This window comes from Columba livia, chromosome 1 (assembly GCF_036013475.1).
Source record: "Columba livia isolate bColLiv1 breed racing homer chromosome 1, bColLiv1.pat.W.v2, whole genome shotgun sequence".
Classification (NCBI taxonomy): Eukaryota; Metazoa; Chordata; class Aves; order Columbiformes; family Columbidae; genus Columba; species Columba livia.
In genome coordinates this window covers 68,845,766-68,866,720 of record NC_088602.1, presented here as the reverse complement: position 1 = coordinate 68,866,720, position 20,955 = coordinate 68,845,766, and the positions used below count along the sequence as shown (strand labels likewise).

General features: G+C 43.7%; 1 protein-coding gene across 1 annotated transcript; it reads left to right on the top strand.

Moving 5' to 3' along the window:
- Positions 1–6,775, top strand: PDCL3 (phosducin like 3). Its single transcript, XM_021290575.2, has 6 exons — positions 1–196; positions 1,562–1,691; positions 2,379–2,469; positions 3,134–3,277; positions 4,145–4,353; positions 6,377–6,775. Exons 1-6 carry the CDS (start codon positions 191–193, stop codon positions 6,517–6,519), a joined length of 723 nt encoding a protein of 240 aa, XP_021146250.2. The 5' UTR covers positions 1–190; the 3' UTR covers positions 6,520–6,775.
- Positions 6,776–20,955: the final 14,180 nt, after the last annotated feature.

Here is a 20,955-nt window from a genome sequence, read left to right as displayed (position 1 = left end):
CCTCCCCCAGGCCCTACCGCGCCGGCGGGACGGGCCTTATTAGGCGGTACGGGAAGCGGCAGCGCTGCTGCGCCTGCCTTGCTGGGGAGCGCCGCCTCCCTCGGCCGCGCCGTGCACGCCGGGACCGGCCTAGCACGGCCCAACACAGCCGCGCTGCTGCCGCTGACTGGGCCCTGGCCCCACCGGCAGAATGCAGGTAAGCAGCCGGGGTCGCGGCTCACCCGGGGGGGAGCCACCGTGGCTGGGCGCCGTGTTTGGCACAGGTCTCCGGGCTGGCGGCCTCGGGCCCCGCCGGCAGCCACGGGCCGCCCTCAGCGGCGGAGCGCCCTGGGGCAGCCGGGAGTGGGGAAGCCCGCTGTCCTCCCCCGTTCCGTGGGTGAAGGTGTCTGTCGTGTGGCTGTCTTGTTATGAAGCTCCGTGGTCTGGTTTTGTGGTGGTTTTTTGTTATTTTTTTCCAAGTACGAAATTTATTTTGCTGCTGTAGTAAGCAAAGGGATGTTTTAAGCATTTCACCAGTATGTTGGTAAACGACAGTAGATGCTGTGAAATGTTGTTGTGTGTGTGTTTTGTTTGTTTGTTTTGGTGTGGTGTTTTTTTCGTTTGTTTTGTTTTTTCTCTTTTTTGGTTGGTTGGCTTTTGTGTGTGTTTTTTGGGGGGTAGTCCAGAAGCACTGTGTTTTGGTCTAGAGAAGAGATGCGGTCTTGAGCAGATGTAACGTAAGGTGTATTGACACAAGCTGCAGCAAAGCACTGCATTCAGTTTTCAAAGCGAACTCAAGTCGAGATAATAAGGAAATAAAACCAACCCATGAGTGTTTACCACTGATTTTTCAGGTATTAAAAAACCCACAAACGTCACCATATAACTTAAAAGGACTTCTGCTGAGCTTCTCAGCGGTACACGGGTGGCTGTTGGACTTGTTTTTTAGGGTTGTTGTAATCATTTTAAAGTGTAGTGGGTTGGCTTGTCTCAAGTTTCAGGTGCCGCCTAGGTGTAGATCTAGATCTGATTCCCTTGCAATGGCCATGTCTGGCAGAGGCTGTACTTGCTACTTGCTTCTCTGTAAGCACTTGTATAGTCGTGCTGACTTGAATCTACCAAGGAGACTTTCTGTATATCCAGAGTTAGGTCCATGTGGCTGGTGGTTTTGTGTCATTTCACCAGAATGACCCCTGATTCCATGGTCTGTTGTTCTGCTGAGGCTCAGTACATGAGTGCTGTGGCCAGTGTCCTTTCCTGTCACCCACTTGCTTTCCTCCCCTTTCCTTTCAACTTGCAAGAGCTGCAACAATGGTTACAATGCTTCAAACCATTGTATCCTACTAAGACCTGTGCATGCTGTAAATCAGATGGAATAAAATGAAGTCACTCTTCAGGGCACTGGTGTGGGGCCACAAAGAAGCCTCAGCATCAGGAGGATGCACACTGACTTTCCGGTGCCATCCAGACAGTTACCACTTTAGCAGCGTACTGTGTCTCTTTAAAAACTTACCTGTGTTAACTTCTGGAAGTGGCAAAGTTCTCCTTGAGTGCACATCATCCATTCCTTGTTCTGTTCTAGGACCCAAATGAAGACACGGAGTGGAATGATATCCTGCGCAAGAAAGGTATCCTTCCTCCAAAGGAAAACCTGGAGGAACAGGAGCGTGCAAAGGAAGAGGAGCAGCTTGTCATCCTTCAGAAGTCTCTTGGTGAGTGACCAGGCCAACTCAGACAGCAGCAGGACAGGTCTTGGAATGGGTCCTGGGAGAAGCTCGTACAAAGAAATGGCCAGCAGTAATGTTTATATGCCTGAAGCAATGTGCCCTTTTCCAAGCCTATAAGGGATACTGAAGCTGCTTCTCATGTAGGGTGGTCATCTGTTAACAGTATCAAACAAATACATTCCTGAACTTGTGGACTCTTCTAGCACAGGAGAGCTTTGTTCTTGATGTCAGCTCCATATTTTTATAGAAGTAATGTTGGAAAATTGAAATAAGAACAGTGCAAAAGGAGTCTGCTATGTGAATGTGCAAGTAAAAACGTCTCATGATGTTACCTGTTCTATGCTTCCTCCTTCCTCTGTCATTCAGCATCCCTGCTGTGTTGTGTGTTAGGTATGTCTCTGCTGCAGCCACCAAACTTGGAAGCTAGTGCAGGCACTCATGTGCTAGTCTAAGCAGCTTTCAGCTTGAAGTCCCTTACATCATTGTCTTTCCATTTATGTCTCAAGTGCAGAATTTCTAAAAATCCATTAACAATAATACCTCAAAAAAAGCTATATTTTTCATAATTAATCTGTCTTTAAAGTAAATAAATTCTATTGGACTGATGAAAGCAGATAAGTTTTAATCTTGGAAAGAGGTTTTTTTGCTGTATTGATGTTTCTTCCATTCTAGTGAAAACTTATGAGGACATGACTCTGGAAGAGTTAGAAGAGAATGAAGATGAATTTAATGAGGAAGATGAGAAAGCTATTGAAATGTACAGGTCAGAGCAGCATGCAGAATTTGTCTTTAATGAAAATTTGAGTGTTTTTTCTTTTATGCGCTGTTAGATATTGTTGAAGAGAGGAAAGATGTTGTTAGATCTGATGACAGAAAAAGTGGGTTGTGTTTCTGGTAGAGCTTTTAAGTGTCTTTAATAGGATAACTGGATTTAAATTCAATGTCCTTTATCTACAACTTAGTTTTGCAGAGATAATGTGCACCTGCTGAGTGCATGACTGGGGATTCTGAGTACTTTGAAAATCACCTCCAAGATTTCTCAGTTTTTGCATGAATGAGATTAAGGTGCTGCAGATTTACATAATTAGTGTTGGTTTTCCATTCTCTCTTTAACTTTTCCATCTTGTGTGGGTTTTTCCCTTTAGTTTGGTAGTGTAGTATCTGCAGAAGAAATGTCTGCAGAGGGTGGAAATGAGGTGGGGGGAACCCTACAATGGAATATAGTTATACTTTTTGCAAGTCGATGTTTTTAACTTCTGGTGCAGGAGAGCTTCCATTGACTATGTTGACTTGCTTTTGTTGCTCTGGGGTTTGAAGGAGTTTGTAATGTGCTTTTGAAGTTTATGTTTCAATCAGCTCCTTTTACGTGTTGTTCTGTCAAAAATGCATCTGTTCTCAAGCTCTCTTTCTCATTTCTTGCTGTTCAGGCAGCAAAGGTTAGCAGAAATGAAAGCAGCTCAAATGAAGAATAAATTTGGGGAAGTAATGGAGATTTCAGGAGAAGATTATGTTCAGGAGGTTACAAAAGCTGGAAAAGGTATATGGGTAGTCCTGCACCTCTACAAACAAGGGTAAGAATTTGTTTTTAACCTTTAATCCTTTTACTGTCAATAGCTGAAATACTCTAGAGAAATATGTAGTTATTGTGGAAAATAAGAAGCTGATTCTGGAGCTCTAAGAAATAAAAAATTGATTTAGTAATTTCATTACTGTTGACTCAATACTGCTGAATTTAGGTCTAAAATGATGTTACCGTGAAATGGCTTTTCTTATACATCTGTACAGCACAGCATGACTTGTACCGTACAGCTACCATAGAGGGAGCTGCTGCCACTGAAATATCTAAGCTTTGGAAATTCTTTTGGATAAAGTGCAAGGGGCTGTGCATTAGAAGGATCACCGTGTGTCTTTAGCCTGGTTTCTAGAGGCATAAAAATGGAGTGAACAGGGTTTCCAGTCCTGTCAGCATGGTGGAAAAACTTGTCAAAAAGGTCTGATAAATTGCTAGGTTTTTCTAGACAGGAATAGAAATATTTGATTTTGATCGTTGTCTTGAATAGCCTCACAAGTGTTCACCATCATTTGCATACTTTCTTTCAGGACCTGCTTTCTATTTTGCCCTTGCTCATGCAATTTCTAAATTATCCTATTTTCATAAACCAATTTCTCTATATGATAAAGGGGAAGGCTGTATTGCTAATTTTAAAAAACAACAACAGCAAAAAAAACCCATCACACATCAAAATGTCCAGTGATGCTGGTTTCCTTTGACTGCTGGAATGTTGGACAACAGAAGTATTCAGAAGTTACTTCTGGTACATTTGTCTTTCTATAAATGCTTCTCATTGAGCTGATATTTCCAACATTTCTTCTGGAGCATATTACTGTCTAATTTGCCTTTTATATTTTCTTTGTGTGCCTGTTGCTGTTGTCTACAGAATTCCACTCTGTGCCTTAATAAACCAACATATGAGTGGGCTTGCAAGAAAGTTCAGAGATGTGAAATTCATCAAAGCTATCTCTACCACCTGCATTCCCAACTACCCTGATAAGAACCTGCCTACAATATTTGTCTACCTGGAGGGAGACATCAAAGCTCAGTTCATCGGGCCTTTGGTGTTTGGTGGCATGAACCTGACAAGGGATGGTGAGTACCTGCATCTCTGGTCTTCCAAATGAAAAGCAAAACTGCTTTGCTGTCAATGAGAGAAGTGGGGCTTAGGAGAAGAAGGGAGGTACTAAAAATTATATTAGATTTTTTTTTCACACCCTTATGGCTCAACATGATGTAATTAAGGCTATCATGTAAAATCAGTGAGTAGCTGAGTAGGACAACGTATATATATTTATCTTATGTGCATGCAAGTATTCACACCCTGTGATGGGAGAAATAAGTTTTTCTGAATGTTTTAAAGGGTAACTAGTACCTGTACATATTCTTTCTGGTTCTCTTACCTGAAAGACTGACCTTACTGCCAGCTACTTGATAATCTATGCACTTGATAACTGGTGCTGCCTGTGCATTGTAGGACTTATTTCAGTTTCAGGCCGATGGCTCACATTTGTCTATCTATCATCCTGGCATGTGAGCTCCACTCTTCATGAACCTTTAAAGAGATCCTGTCTGTTGGTCCAAATGGGGCTGCCAGCCTGAAATTTGGCGGCTTCCTTTTCCTCTTGCCACCTCCTGGAGATAGGGGTAGTCCAGTGGTAGTTCAAGGGACATGAGGCACTATGGGGAGAGGCTGTTATCTTTTCTGGAGGTCACTGTTTTCCCTAGACCTGTTTCTCCTTGCCCATCTCAGCAGCCTGGAGGCAGGCTGGGTCATGCAGCCTCATCAGTGTGATGTGCTTCAGGAGATGAGGGTGGTGGTGCAGGTCTCACAGAGTGCTGTGGCTCTTGAGTAGATGCTGCTCTTTGGAGATGGGTGCTTTGGGATGGTGTCCTACAGCAGTGCTTGAAGACAGAGGTCAGCAGTGGAAAAGGCTCTTCTTGGAAAGCAAATGCAACTTGGATGTAACCTAGAGGACTTCAATTAAAAGCAGGCTCATCTGCTTTCTGTGTAGGCATGTTGGTCCAGGTGCCTTCAGGGTTTTTTCAAGGTCAGACTTTAAGGGGCCTCTTTACCTGAAGTGAACCACATTTCAGCAGCATTCAAGGTCCCTGCTGAATAATGTCACTGCCTATACTGGAATAGGATGCAAAGAGTTTGGGTTTTTTTGCTGAAACCCTGAAGTTTACAGGATATCTTGTGTGTGCTGTAGAAAACGCTCCCCTGCTTAGAACTGTCTGAAGGGGCAAAAACGAACAAGATCACTGATTTGAGAACAGCTAAATCTTAACTACAGCAGTTTCCTAATTTTGCACTGAAGTGAGCAACAGTAGCAGAACCCGCAGTTAGCTTTCTTCCATTTTTAGCACATAAATAATTGACTGGGGCGGGGGGGGTCCAAAGGTGTCTGAGCCAGCTTAGTTCAGTCATCACAGAAAGCTGGGCACTGAAATTCTGCACTTTCTGTTATTTCTTCCTTCTCCCCTAAGCCCAGGGGATTTTTCACTAGAGATTAAAGAAAGTGCAAGGTTGTATTCATTACTCTGTAATGTCTGAAGTAAATTAGATTTAATGATAGGGTTGCCAGCAGGACTAGGAGAAGAGTCAATACAACATTCAGTTGAAACCTTCTACCACTTCTAGGAAGCAATCCAATTTGAGTCTATAAAGTAATAGGCCTACTACTGATGGTGGAGTCTCCCTTACTGTCTTGCTAAGAAACTAATAGTCAGTGCATGGTGTAGTGGGAAAGGGGTGAATTGCACTTACGGAGTACATCCCTGAAAAATACCTATGATTCAAATGTGTAAATGGAATTGTCACAATTTTTTTTTTGCCCCTCTGCATATCTATTCCCTCCCTCTTCTGATTGTGGTGAACTCAGTACATGATGGAAACAGCTGAAACGTATGAGCAGTATTCCTTCACCAGCTTGGCTAGAGAGGGCTCAGGAGATGGGGCAGGGGCTGAGACCTAGGGGTGGAGGAGGAGGAATAGAGCAGGGCCCTGGTTTTGGTGGTGGTGATGGCAGGGTGATAAGTCAGCTGGGGAAGCAAGGGTGAGCTTTTTCCAGTTTGCTTCCCTATATTCATGGCTCTGTTGTTTTGCTCTGCACAGAACTGGAGTGGAAGATTTCAGAGTCGGGTGCCATCAAGACAGACCTTGAGGAGAACCCCAGGAAGCAGATCCAGGACCAGCTCATGTCCTCAATCAGGACGTGTGTCCCAGCCAGGGGGGAGAGTGACTCAGAGGATGACTAACTCCTGTGACAGCATCAAGATTGATACAGTACACTTGCAGCCAGTGTTCCCACCTAGAGCACTGGAGACTCTCATCAAGATCTCGCTGAGCCCCAGAAGGGTGATACTGCAAGACAGCCATTTATCTAGAAACTTCTAGAAACTAATTTTTTTTTTAAACTTATTGCAGCTTCACTTAAGATCCTGAAAGACATTTTATATTATGAAGCCTGGGTAAACCTTACTCAAACTTTTAAAATATAGACATCAGTATAAACAGAGGTCTCTTGTTATTATTTTCTTAATAGATTGCTGACTTCTTTAAGGAAATCTGAAATACGAAGTGGCCTTAAGTGCACTGTTTTTTGACAAGCTTAACTTCTGTAAATCAAATCTAAATAGCTGGTCTTAAACAATTGGTTATAGCACTTAGTTGGGCCTTCTCTTAGCCCATTGTGTGTCTGACAGCATGCACTGCATGGAGAGCCAGGGGAGGTGACTCATGAGGTAGGTGCCACTGAAGGTGGCTCACAGTCCTTTGTAGAGGTGTGGGGGGGTGGGCAGCACAAAGCCATGAGCTGGGACCCCAGACATCTTGAGAGAGGCCTTGGTGATGGCCAGCATCTCCTGGGACCTGCTGAATCCAGAACCTCCTTTCATTTAGCAACAGTATTTTGCCTTTCACAGGGGCTGAGCTTCCTGCACCATCTTATCTGCTAATTGGGAAAGAAAATTCAAGATGGTGGTGCTAGAGTGTGAAACTGCTGACTTCTTCCACCAAATCAGAAGTCTGATATGTTACTTCAGCAGTGCCATTGCCAAATGGGAGAAGAATTGATGTTTGAAGACCTAACACCTTTTTATATTAAAGCCTTCCATCTTCTAGGTACAGTAATAATAAATGAGTCCTTAAAAGAGAATTAACTGAAATACCACTGTAATTATAGATCTGCTGACATTCAGAGCTGCTAGCTTATTTTGGGTTGGATTTAATGTCCACCTACACTTTCAATTGGTCTACACTTGGTCTAACAATCACCAAAAGCTTTGCTAACAAGGCTATTCCAAGGACACTTTGTTATATTGCTGATGGATTCTGTGGGTGGTACAGAATGCAACACTCAAGCAGCAATTTTTTTAGTTTTGTTAGTTCATAGTGATTTCTAAGCATGTTTCCTGCATTTTTTCCTCTCTAGTCAACCAGTATAAAGTTCAAAAAACAAATAACTGTTCCTTAAACTTTGGGAGAAGTTGTAAGATCCTGATGGAGAGCTTCCTCTTAAATATGAATGGTGATTTGAGTGTCACTTAAGTCTTTCTTTACTCTTTTGTGTTCTTTTGTAAAAAAGCTAAAACATTAACGTTGTGTGAGTGAGCCAAATGCAGCAGAATACAAACTGAAAAATCCTGAATTTTATTATTGTACATAGCACCACACTTACCTGTTATCAGACCTGGTGCTTTTCTGTCCTTGCCTACAACTTCTTACAATCTAGGAAGAGGACAACTCCTGTTTCTTTCTTTGTTTCCCTGTAGAAGCCTGCGTTGCATGTTTTGATTATCTTTTGCTTGTCCTCCTCTAAGTGCTTTAGAGTAACCTCTCAGCACATGGACTGGGTTCCTTTTGGAGGAAACTGTTCAGAGCACCAGCCCCCACAGGGGGTTTTGGTCCCAAGAGCTAGGCTGAAGCTAACCTGAAACAGGGCCCTCCAAAATGTGCATAGAGTGGATATCCCACCCTCAGCCTCTCCCTCCAGATCTGTTGCAGTTGAGCTATCTGAGTTGCTGTTGCAGGCACAGCTGCTGTACTCTTCTCAACTTGATTTTAATTTAAGGTTTATCAGACCTTCTAGGAAGGGGAGATGGAATCTGCAATCCATCTTACATTGTTGCTCTGATAACTTCAATTTGAAATCTAATTTAGAAACATAGCAATGCTTTGGATACTTTTTTTACTTCTATTATTTCCTCTTTTATTGTCTTCCACTTCAGGCAGAGTAGCAATAATGTTGTAGCTGCCCTTTCACTGTCTTTTAGACTATTGATGCTTCATGGACCACAGCAGGAGAGGAGCTCAAAGCAAGACAACCACTGCATTCAGATGGGGTTGCTCAGAGTTCTGTCCTGTGGGATCTTGGAAACATCTAAAGATGAAGACTCCTCACATTGTTCCAGTGCTTGGTGGGCTCTTGGTGGGCCCAGAGGTGGGCAGCCCACTATTCTTCACATCCTGCACAGGCAGCAAGATGTTGAGCCAAAATAACCACAGACAGAGAAGTCTGCCCAGAGCTTGTTCCAAAGCTTGTTTTTCAATCACAGGAGCTGGTGTTTCAAAGATGGACAGACATCCCTAAGGATACTAACCATAGACCTACTAGAGCTAATTAACAAAAAAGAGCTGAGGGACAGAGTGAATCCTGTGACCAAGCCATACCAGCTTGCAAGGACCCTTGCCAGCAGCTCACAGCTTAGAGTGTGTGGCTTGAACCCCCTTCTGGAAGGGGGATGCTCAAGCCCTCTACGCCAAAAACTGCATGTCTTCCTCAAAAGCTTTCTGCTTGCTCCTGTCCACACTGGCACAGTGGTTCTTGTTCTCTAATCTGCAAAGTAAACCATCTTAGATGGGCTGGTGTCCCCTCACCAGGAGGTCAGATGCCTGGTGAAGAAGGCACTACCCCAGTAGAGGTTTGAACCCCTCAGGCAGAAGTGAGAATTGAACTTAATTGCTGGTGCCCTTGGCATGTAGTATAATAAACCCTTGGATAAATAAAAGGGGGAGGTAGGACTTTGGGCTGTTTCCAGCAGGCTCTTAAAGGAAAAACACAGCAGCCCTCTCCTTTTCTATGGAGTCTAATGGGTTTTGTGGGCTCTGGAACCACCAAGAGGACTGAGCTCCTGGGGAAAAACAAGGCTGTGTATGGGCATCTGGTTGCCCCAAGCTGCTCAGCTGTGGTGAGCCATGTACCCTGTGCCCATTAATGACATTTATGGCATTCCCATGTAGTAGCTACATCTTTCCTCTACAAGAAGTGAACCAGGCCTACCTGGGAGCTTCATCCAGGAGACAAGGTAGGGGAGGGGAAGATTACCTGTTCTTCTAGCTTGCTCTCTGCTGTCAGGACTACAGCAGGGGTTGCCTTGCTATTTAGTATGTGGCATTGAGAAATGTATAACAATTCAGGAGAAATGGAGACAGTTTGACTTGTACCATCTTTTATCCTGAGCTGTTTAATGTGTTGTCATGTTGGGGCATGCCATTTGAGGATGCCATGCCGAAAGGGGCAGATGCAAGAATAATCACAAACAAGAAGAGGCTGAATGTTCTGCCCAGCTGCAGAGACCCACACAGAGCATCATTTCAAATAGTCTCTGTGCTTCTTGATATTTGGCTAAGTGTGAAAACAGCTTCTTGTAATCTTATTTTCTTTCTTGCCAATCATATCACCCTGCTCAAGGCCTTTTGTAGAAATTAGGTCTTTGCAGGAAATGGATAATGAGATCTGTTTAACCTTTCAGCAGAGCAGAAGCTATGGAAGCACACAGTTAAGGGGAATGAGCTTAAGCTTTAAAGGAAGCTGGCTGCTAAATAGCAAACCAAAACAGCCAATTAATATACATAGCAGAATGAGGCAATGTAATGGGAGAAAATAATTAGAGAGCATGAACTCTCATTTGCCAGGATTTGGGGCACTGTTGCTAAATACACTATCAATATTTTTGCAGCCTGTCAACAGCTGGTGTCAGATCAATGTTCACTTCTCACCAGTGTGAGAAGGTTCTTTCTGTCAGCTGTTGTGGGAGAAGTTGGAGGCAGTGATCCTGTAAACAGTGCTGAAACTTATATGAGTTGCTGTCCTGGGTTACTGCTGTTAAAGCTGCTCTGACTCATCCCACACGGCAATGGTGCCAGCAGGCGGGGAGGGAAAGAAAGTAACCCTGGGCCACAGAGAGGGGCAAATGACTTGCTGTTAGTGGATGGTCACCCTGGCATTTTTTTTTTTTTTTTTTTGCATGAAATACAAGTGAACCACTAGTAATAAAAATGATTTTCTTTATGGTACAGGTCTGAAGTCTATTGCTTACATTAAATTCACAGTAGGCTGCCTTGATCTGGATAAGTCACCACTCTGATTTTCCTTTACCCAGACCTTCTTGCATTCACAATCTGTGCTCACCAAACCCTGCCAAACCTGGAGGGTAATGTTTTACATCTACTCCACCTGCAGAGGGAGAGCCAGGTGTTGTGCAAGCAGAGCAAGGCCATCAAAGGGCAAGTGAACCTGCCAGTTCTCCAGCTACCAAATCCAGCTGTGGTCAGCAACCTGCACGTAGGCAGAAGTGTCCACAGGACTGCAGTCACAGGAGGTGAAATTAAGAAGTGTCCTTTGAGTGCCTGTGCTGTATCTGTTTGGGTCAGGCTCTCCTTTCCTAGGGCTCAGCCTCACCTGCCCCCTCTTTGGGTCTGGGCCATCACCTCCCTTCCCAAACATGGTGGGTATTTGGTTGGTCTTACTGCCAGGAGTAGTTTCACCTGGATGAGATGATTCACTATGAGAAAGCTGGGTATGTGCTTCCAGCTCTGTGGGATCAGGGTACCAGATAAGCACATGATGTTAAGCCGTAAGTTAGCATGGCATCTGAACACAAGTATCTGTCTTTATAGAGTTCATGAAGAAAGCATCTCTGATCTACAGCAATTCCTGTAAAAGCTAAGTTGTACTTTTCTTTCCTGTACTATACACTCAAGTTCATAATAATTTGTCATTATTTTCTGGAAATCTAGGGAAGTTTCCTATTTCACAGGCTGTGTAGCAATTCAGTGACTTAGTTTGGACTAGTTCCTGCTTCATGAAGGGGTAAAAAAAGTACCATTATATGAATCTTTTGCTGCATATTTGTTGGGATTGGATCATGTCTAAAGAAACTTTGCTGTCACTGAGATCAAAGGGGAATGCTTTCCCTTTGCCATTCTTTTAAATCACTACATGGGTAAAACTAATCTATTCCATGCCAATTGTTTGGAAGGCAGTTAAACTCATTTCTCATTACAGCCCATTATAAATCACTCCTCATTTCAATCTCATTTAGCTAATTCAGTCATCAAAGGATTGCAGGAGGCATAAAGTATTTTATTGATGCATTTAGCTCTTCACAGAATTATGAAAAGTATTGGACTTCTTAGGTCTATCTATTTGCAGATGGCTCTTGTGATGCAGGGAGAGGCTTCATTCCCTGCCAGGGAAGGCAGAACCATTAAAAAATAAAATCCAAGCAGCAAGAGACTCTGCTGCCTTGTGTGGGAGATTGATGATCTGACTTGTTTTCATGTAACGTGTTAAAACTTTAATCTCTTGACACTGCTGAATTTTTCAGGACTTCACTAAATTAATTTTAATTTATAGAGCTGACTGAAGGAATTGAGGTCTGATAAAAAATCGAAGGAAAAATATCAAGTAATTCCGAGGTGGTTTCTGTTAACCGCTTCAAATGTTAAATAAGCAAGGAATTATATGATCTAAGGCAGAACAGTCCATGTAACAGATGTTAATGGACAATTAATGAGATGAATGTAATTATGCATATGTGTAAGCCTCTGGTTCCATACATCTACTATAAGAAGTCATATATCTTCCAGTATATTGAACAGCTTAAACGCAAATATGCTTCTTGCAGTGGCAAAAGTTACGGCATTTACTAGTGAGGGCAAGTCTTGATTTTCCAGACAGCTGTTGCCTACCCATAAAGCGACACTGACTCCTGCTATGGCATGGGTCCTCCTCATCCCACTCCCCTAAATATCCATGGGAATACTTTCATTTATAAGGAGGGCAGCAGAGCCAGCTACTGAACTTTTCTTCTTGCCTGATTGCAGCTTATCCTTCTGTGGCACAGTACAGATTGTCTGGGGGTGTTGGGAAACTTTGTTAATTATCTGCCCATATGCAGATGATTTCTGTTATGTAAAGATGAAAGTGGGGATGTCTTGGATCTTTCAAGCAGACCAGCACTTTCTGTGGTTTAGTTGTTCCTGGCCTCAGGTGATTAGAGGAAAATTGTGAGGGTCACCTCCATGGCAGGAAAAATCAGCAATATGCGTTTGCAAAGATTGATCTCTGCCACAGCACCAAAGCATCAACTATTTTCTTTATCAAGGAAGTGCTGTTAGTAAAAAGGTGCAAAATGTTTGGTGGGACAAAGCAAAAGCAGGAGAATATGCAAAATGTGGGAATGGGTTTCCCATCTGGTAACATCCCCAGACTTCTTCAGCTGAGGTGCAGCCCCTCTGATTACATCTAGCTAATTAATGTAATGTTGCTGGGGAATGGGATGTGAACTGGATCCTGCAGGGTGAACCAAGTTCAGATCAAAGGGCTGATCCTGGAATGTTTGAGTAAGTTTCTTCTTGTCTTCCTTCATCCCCGAGAAGAGAGGGGGAGAACCCTCAAGACAGTGGAAGAGATGAAGGGCAACAGACACAGGCATGTAAAAAGGGGCTCTGGTGAGAGTCTTAAATGAGAAGTCTGTACCTTGCTAGAGAAGAAGGGTAAACATGAAGAAGACAACAAAAATTTGAGAGCTCACGTTATGATGAAGATTCATGGATATTTGGTGTTGGGATACACTAGGAGAAGCGCTGTTTTTCTCTAAGAATGGGCTTCGTGTGTATAGCTGGAGACTGTGCACTAAGGATAATGGAGTGGATGAAAGTATTAAATCACAGACCGAGAGGAGAATTTCAGTGCAGACCAATGAAAGCTTCATCCCTGACTTCAGTGTACAGGAAGAAAAAAGTCAGATAAATGCGGATGCTCTGATCTATAGAGAAATGTTACGGGCTAGGCTGCAAGTAAGTGCCACTACTAATGAGAGCAGTAATCAGGCAGGTTTTCAATAAGTAAAATTGATCAGTAAAAAAAATAATGCGTAATTCAAGCCAGGAAAAGATACTGCTGTATTATTTGCATGCTAATAAGCTGTCTTCAGCAGAAGCACAGCAAAAGCTATGAATCTTTCAGGTGAGAGAAGCTGCTTGTATCCAGTTTTACAAGACACGTTAAGCACTATTGGCCTCATGTCATCTGGTATATGTTACAGATCCAGCCTGGTGGGTAAGAGGGGCTTTTTCTCTACATTAAGAAGTCAAATGGTACCTTCAATTTAACAGCACTACACTGTCATTTTCAAACTGAGCTACTGCCCTGTGCATTTCTGTTGTATTATTGAACAGATATCAAAGCAATTTTAAAAGCAGTTCAGTAACAATGCCGTTGCTGATTTATCAGTAGCAGTCCCACTTTTAATGCAGATATAGAAAAGGGAAGAAGAGAGAGAAAACATCTCTTTGTCCTTTTGCTGACTAGTGGCTGATACTTCAGGCCTTACAACCTCAGGGTGCTCCTGGTGAGAAAATGGTGATTGAGAGCTTTAGCAGCATCTCTACGAAACACACAAACACCTATCCATCTCCTCTCTTGGTGGTAGGATAACCAGCAAACACATGGACATCCTCCTGGCTAAAACACTGGTATATTTCCATTGCTCTGGGCTTTAACCAGGGGAAAATCTTCAACATCAAATCCACATCAGTTGTAACTGTCACTCTGAGCCTGCATGGAGCATGTGGGATTTCCTTAGGAAGTCATGCAAGAAACCGAGCCCTGCCACGTCCCCTGGGTTGTGCATCTTGGTCTGAAATGCAGATAGTGCCCTGGAGATCCAGGCACTCAACCGGATACAGACATAACCTTGCTTGGAAAGCAGGCAGAGGGAAATTGGGAGTTTTCTGCAGACTCAGCTTCCCACCATGGAGGCCACCTCAAAAGGCCAAGCAATTGCCCGCCTGGTGCAAAGTACCCTTTGGAGCAGGGCACCGCCGTGCAGTGACACAGAAGTCCCTGTCAGTGCTGGTAGTTTTTACCCCATTACCCCATCGAACAGGGAACACATGCAAAGCAGAGCACATCGTGCCCTGGTGATGGTGTGACAGTCAGTGCAGATGGGATCCTGGCTGAGGGCAAGCAGCTGGTGGGGCTACATAGGATGGATGCTCAAGTCTTCCAGCATCCAGGGAGTGCTTGGAGCCACCGGATCAGCCCCGAGTTTTGCTGGCAGCGAAACAAAAACTTACCTGGGGCAGAGCTGCACACCTGCAGGTGATGATTAAAAAAGTATGAGAGGATGCAGCACTGAAAATAGTCTGGATTTCATGGGAGCAGATCTTTCACAGACCCCTCTGGGAGGATTCCCAGGCTGCTGTGGTATATGTTGCTCTGTGCTTTAGGGAGGAGGCTTGTGGACGAGGTATAGAAGTGGGATCAGCTGCTCCCTCTATGGCTGTGGCAGCTTTTCCTTACATAAACAACACGGCTTCCTAGGTCTCTTATTCCTCACCACGAAAATTCATATTTGTGTTTACTGACAATATATTGATGTTTCAGGGGTTTTGTAAATTATATCTGCAGTGAGCTATGAAATACTATGAGTGGAATTGCTACACTAGGGTAGTTGTTGTTTTGTCTATTTGTCCATCTATGCCAGATTTTCCTCTACAGGAGTTCTCTGCTTTGTTTGTACTTACTGTGTGTCTGCATGGCTGCAGGCACTTGCAGAGAATCTGTGAGTAAATGCTGCTATTCCACTTCCAAACTTCTGTAGAACTTTGTTAGCCCTGATTTTCCACTATTTTATTGATTTAATTGTGATACACCTGGCTTTTTTTCATTAAATATATTTAATGAAGCATTTTGCAAGATAAAAAGGAAAAATTTGCTAGCCCAGAAAGCTGTTCATATCTTGTTATCATTGCTTGAGGACTGGAACAAGCTGATGCTCTTTAAGGAGACCTCTCCATTCGAGGGCTTGAATGCTGCTTCAGGCATCCTGGAGTTTTCAGGAGAGGCAGAAAGTATGAGAAACTTCTGCAGTATCACCTCTCACAAGCACGCCAGGCACAAAGTAAATGCAATTGTGCACAAGATGGCAATGTTCTCCACAAAAAGGACATTCCATTCTTTCCTTGCTACAGAATGCCTGTGTACTTTTAGCCATAATGTTGGTTTCTGTGAAATGTCAATGGCAGCACTTGAGATGCTCAGTTCTGCTGTGTGCAGAACTGGAGTCTCTATGAATCCATACAGTGAGATATGCACACCAGCTGTATGTTCAAATACATCTCACAGCAGCCATGTGTAAATCTGTCCCACGGGTTTCTAACAGCTTTGGCTAACATACCAGACAGCAGCTTGTTTTTCCTGCATTCTGACCTGACTATGACTGCACATGAACATGGTACCTATAGCACTAAGTTTGCAAGACTGTTTTGCAGGAAGAACACATCTGTCACCATGTTGGTCACACTTAGCTGGCCATACACACTTCTGATTCACCCATCACCACAGTTCCAGGCATCATGTCCACAAAAAGATCACATCTGAATCAATCTCCGGGAAGAGCTTGGGTCCAAATCCAGTGAGAACTCAGCCTGTCTGTGGCAGAAGAGTCCCATCCCAGTGTGTGAGGTATGTGAAAGTCTTCACGGGACTGAAGTGTGCCAGTTCTTCATTGTCATCCACGTCTGAGGTAAGATCATTTCCGTGCCTTTCTCTAGGGTGGCCTACTTCTCTCTTGGAGAAACGCCTGCATAAATATATGGGTTTTACTGGGTGAGCTACGTGGGCTAAGCATTATGACTCTTGTGACTTAGTGTAGAGAACACCCTGGACCAGGAACATAGAGTGAAGAAACTGAGGGCTGATATCTGTCAGTGGTGGTAAAAAAGACCTAAAATCTTACAAACCAAGAAGTTTCTATTGGATACTGTATTGATTTGAAATAAGAATATTGATAAAGTATTCATTCAAATTGATTATGCAAATATGCGAGAATCCCTTCACAGATCTTCGACTTTCCAATCAGCTGCAGGAAAGTCTCTGGCTTGGCATCGCAGGTACCAGTCTGGGTGGGTGGCAGCCACACCAGCAGCCAGCCAGCCTGGGAAAAGGCCTGAAAGCCTCTTCTCAGTCACTGCAGACACCCAACCCTTCGGTAGCTGCTGCTGCAGAGCAGGAGCACCCAGTCAGCCTCCTCATAGCTGAGCCACACACCAGGATGTCACCACACAGCTGCCACAGCTGCCTCTCTGCGATGCAGCTCTGCTCCCTTGTCCAGCTGTGCAGGGGTACCAGAGAGGGCTCTTTGGGACAGCAACAGAACTTGCCATCTCCACTAGCAAAAACTAGTTCCTAGACTTGGTGATGGCACATCTAGGCATAGTCCTGTGCGTTGGTCAGTAACTGAGAGTCAGGCATCCCCCACCTGAATGAACAGTGGTGCATAATCAGCTGATTCAGTGTCTGTCACCCACTGAGTAGACTAGGAGGGATTTTAACCCTCGTGCAATACTTCTTATAAGGCTCTTGTCTCAAGTCCCTGCTGCAGGCGGTCACCCAGTTGATCTTCATGGGTTCACCTTCCTCTGGTCTTCCTGAAGACACATTTGTGCATGATGGTATTGCTTTGATACTTTGTTTGCAGAGGAAGAAACTGTTCAGGTTGACCCCAACTTTTTAATGGCCAGACCCCCGCAACCTCACCATCAGGTATGATCATAAGGAAAGCAATATCAGTCTGGACACTTTACAAATCAGAGCTGGACTCTGGATGGATACACTGAGAAATGGCCAAAGAGGACATGCCTGGAACTACTGGAGCACACAGCATTCAGTAATAATGAGAAGAGCAGGGTGGAGGTCTCCCCTTACATTCAAGGATGATGCGTGGTTTTTAACAAAACCAGGACACTTAAGTCTTAGGATCTAATGCTGTGCTTTGCAAAGCTGTAGTGCTATTCTGTGAGATTTCAGGATCCTGTGTCTTAGTGGACTGCTTATTGCTTGGACCATGGATAGTCACTCAGAGCAGAACAAAAAAATATTTTACCAAGGAATAAGTGAAGTTTCTTGAGATGGACTGGCCACTGGGCAGTTCACTGTCTCCTTCAGAGCCCTGCCCAGGTGGGATTCTGCAGTTTAGTTTTCTCAGCTTAGTTTTCTAATCTGCAGTGGGCACAATCCACAATTTGTGGGAGCAGAAGGGCTCTCCAAGGGCATGTGCATGGCATGGGTGTGCACAGTGGGCCAGGAAATTTCTGGGTTCAGATACGTGCAGTGCCCATACGAAGCTACTGCCAGTGCCTGTGAGCAGAGCACCCTGTACATCTCTATTCCTGTGCATGACTGACATTCTGTTATTAGAACCTCCATAGAGCTTTTCAAACCTTAAATAACCCAGCCTCATAATCACTCTGGGAGGTAATTAAGCCGCCCAGTTATCAACAGTGGAACTGAAATGTGGAGTTAGGATTTAGATTTTGGATGAGATATCCTTTTCTTTTGAAGACCAGGTCACAAAGCATTAATATAAGTGGTGTGGACCAGGATTTCTGCTTTTATCATGGCTCAGCATCAATACTTGAATTCGATGTTCAGAAAGCTCCAATTTCCCAGCCCTTTTCTCAGGACATGTCCCCTTAAGACAGGACCCTAATGTATCTTGTTAGAAAAATGAATAAAACAGCATGTTTTAAAAATCTTAATGGTACCTAGATCATGGTAATTTGGAGAACATCACAGGCATGTTTCTGTGTCTCAGTGCAATGCTAGTGTCTCTCTTTGTATCAGGTTTTAGCCTAATCTGTGATGGACTGCACTTTTTTTTTCTTTTCCTTTTTACCATGGCAACGTCACTATGGTGATTTCAGGGCTAGGGAGCTTTATATTTATCTTGACCAGCATGAAGAAGTCTGAGCCTCATTAACTGAGGAAGGTGGATGGACAGCATATGGAACACACTGCACACAAAATGGCACTTCCCTTCCCAGGGCAACTGGGTCATTCGTATTATCTACATGTGCTGCAAGTTTTCTTTTGGAAATACTGAGTTATTAACTGTTCTTTCTGTCCTGAGGTAAGAAAATCCAGATAGCTTCAGAGAAACTTTGTGTCTTTAAGGGTAGATGTCCTCCTGGAACAATAATTAATGCTGGTGGGTTGTTGGTTTTTTTTTTGAGAAACTTGTAAAGAATTCAGTATCACCAGAGAGCATTAACACAGAGCCTAGCAGAGGACAGAGATGGATAAAGAGGGGGAAAAAATAACCATCACAAAACAGTGATCCTATTAAAATGACATTGAAGAATTCTATTAGTGCTCTTTGCCACCTCGCCTGCCTGCCTTCAAATATTTGAGGCGAAACACAAGTGCTTGTCAGTCAGACAAAGCCTACTGATAATCTCTGCTAGAAGGTGACATTCGCACACAGCAGAGGGACACATGGGGCTCTGGGCTGGCTACGTCAGGAGTCCGCCGGCAGAAAAGCTGCATCTGGCTGCAGGCACTGGTGCTCCCTGCTGCAGGGAAAGGGATGGTGGGACAGACATGGGCTTGGGCCACCTAGAGCCCAGCAGCTCTGACGTGTGAGTGGGGCTGAGCTACTGGAAGAGAAGCAGTGATACCACGGCAGTGTTGCATCCATGGGAAAGGAGGCTGGTGTTATGCAGAATTCACATCAGGACTCTGGAGCACTGGGCAAGTGGGGTGGATTTCATCCTCACTACACCCCTGCTGAAACGCCTTGCTGTGCTGCTATCCAAGGGTGCCCAGTAGAACCTTATCCATTTTTAAATACTATTGTTTAAGGTTTGGATGTGTTGACTGTTATTATTGGTGAGGATTGTTAGACGCCCACAAGCACAGGGGGAAGAAAAGCTAGATCCTAAGCTAGTCTTTTCCAAATAAAAAAGCAACTGCTACCTTAGATGAACTGCTTAGTTTGGTACTGTGTGTCGTATTCCAGGGTTCCCCAAAACACTGATGATTCTGGAAGCCACAAGAACTATGACTGAAGACTTCTCTCTACCCAAGATCACTGGAAAAATGCAAGACCTTTTTTCCCAGTAGCTGCAAAACCTTATTTTCACTGCCTAAACTTGTTCTGCCAGTACGTTTCAGCAAATGTGTATTTATGCAGGAGTAGGTAGTGCAGCATGCAGAGGATTAAGAATGTATTATTTTCTTGGACGCATTAAAAATAAGTTTTGAATTCTATTATTTTCTTTTCCTCCTAGTTTTTTTTAAGTAAGAAAACCTATTTGGATCAGGATCTAACGAATAATTTATTGCTCTTCATAGAAGAGCAATTTATCTTTTACCTTTGGAAATTACTGAACGTAGCACAGAAAACCCATACACCATCTTGAACAAATATCTGTCTGCTTTACTCAGCAGAGATAATGTCTCAGCTGGAGTACTTTATGTAGTGTTGGGCGCTGCGTTCACAGAGAGATACAGACCAGCTGGAGTGAATCCAGAAGGGAGCTGCAGGAAGGATCACAGGGCTGGAAATCACGACCTACCAGGAAGAATTACTGCAGTGGGGTTGCTTTGCTTACAGGAAAGAAGATTAAGACAGGAGAAAGGAGAATGATAATATTCCTCAAATATGCAAATACTGCTGCTGAGAGAGGGGGAAGAAAATTCTTCTCCCTGGTGGAAAGCAAAGGAAATAATGGGTTCAAATTGCAGCAAGGATAATTTAAGTAGGCGTTATGAAAAAGCTTTCTAACAACGAAGAAAAAGAAGCACTGGACAGGATTGTCTGAAGAGACACATTACAGACCTCACTGGAAGTCTAAAACCAAATTAAGCAACTGTTCCTCTTGGGCAAAGGAAAGGAACAGATACCCTTAAGGGGAGTTAAAGGGGCTATTCTGACATTTTAGAAGAAAGTAATTCACCTGCAAATTCAGCTACTGGTAAAGAGGAAATCTGGAAAAAAATGAATAAGGTTTTTATTAATGCTTTTCCACATCTTGTAAACTTTAAACCCCACCCTTTTAAGCCTCCTAAGATTTACTAAGTACGTCAGAATTAAAACATTAGAAGGTGACACAAAAATAATAACATGTAAAGTGGAGATGTTCATAGGTTTCAGTACTGGACTGCACTTGGCAGCTCTGAGCCACTGACTTACCCAGAGGCACCTGGAGCAGTATTGCTCTCTGGAAAGCTCATCTCTTTCCAGATTGTTCAAGTGAGGAAGGCAGATTTCCCTCCTCCCTTTCTCAGGGCGCTGCCAAAGGTGGTTTGGTGAGTATTATCGGGGAAACCCAGGAAGGAGAATTTCACCTGCTCTAAATGGTGTCTGGGCGTCAAGCTGGGTACGTAAGAGGATGGAAATGGGAAGAGACGATAAGAAGATTGCCAAGTTGGCCACTGCAGAGCTGCAAACACACTGGCAAGCTTCCTCCCCTGCCTCTCTGCTGCGACCTCTCAGTCACCCTTGGTACAGCCCTTGTAATGCTTTTGCCAAATAGGATTACACTCTGGCAGAGAGAGAATTTACACATTCCATAGGACTTGATGAAATAGCAATTGGTAAGGACTCGCTACAGTATTAACT

What these genes read in the sequence shown, in the direction of transcription:
- PDCL3 (XM_021290575.2), top strand. An exon ending in CATCCTTCAGAAGTCTCTTG is followed by an intron (nt 1,692 to 2,378) that starts GTGAGTGACCAG and finishes CTTCCATTCTAG; the next exon opens with TGAAAACTTATGAGGACATG. An exon ending in CATGAACCTGACAAGGGATG is followed by an intron (nt 4,354 to 6,376) that starts GTGAGTACCTGC and finishes TGCTCTGCACAG; the next exon opens with AACTGGAGTGGAAGATTTCA.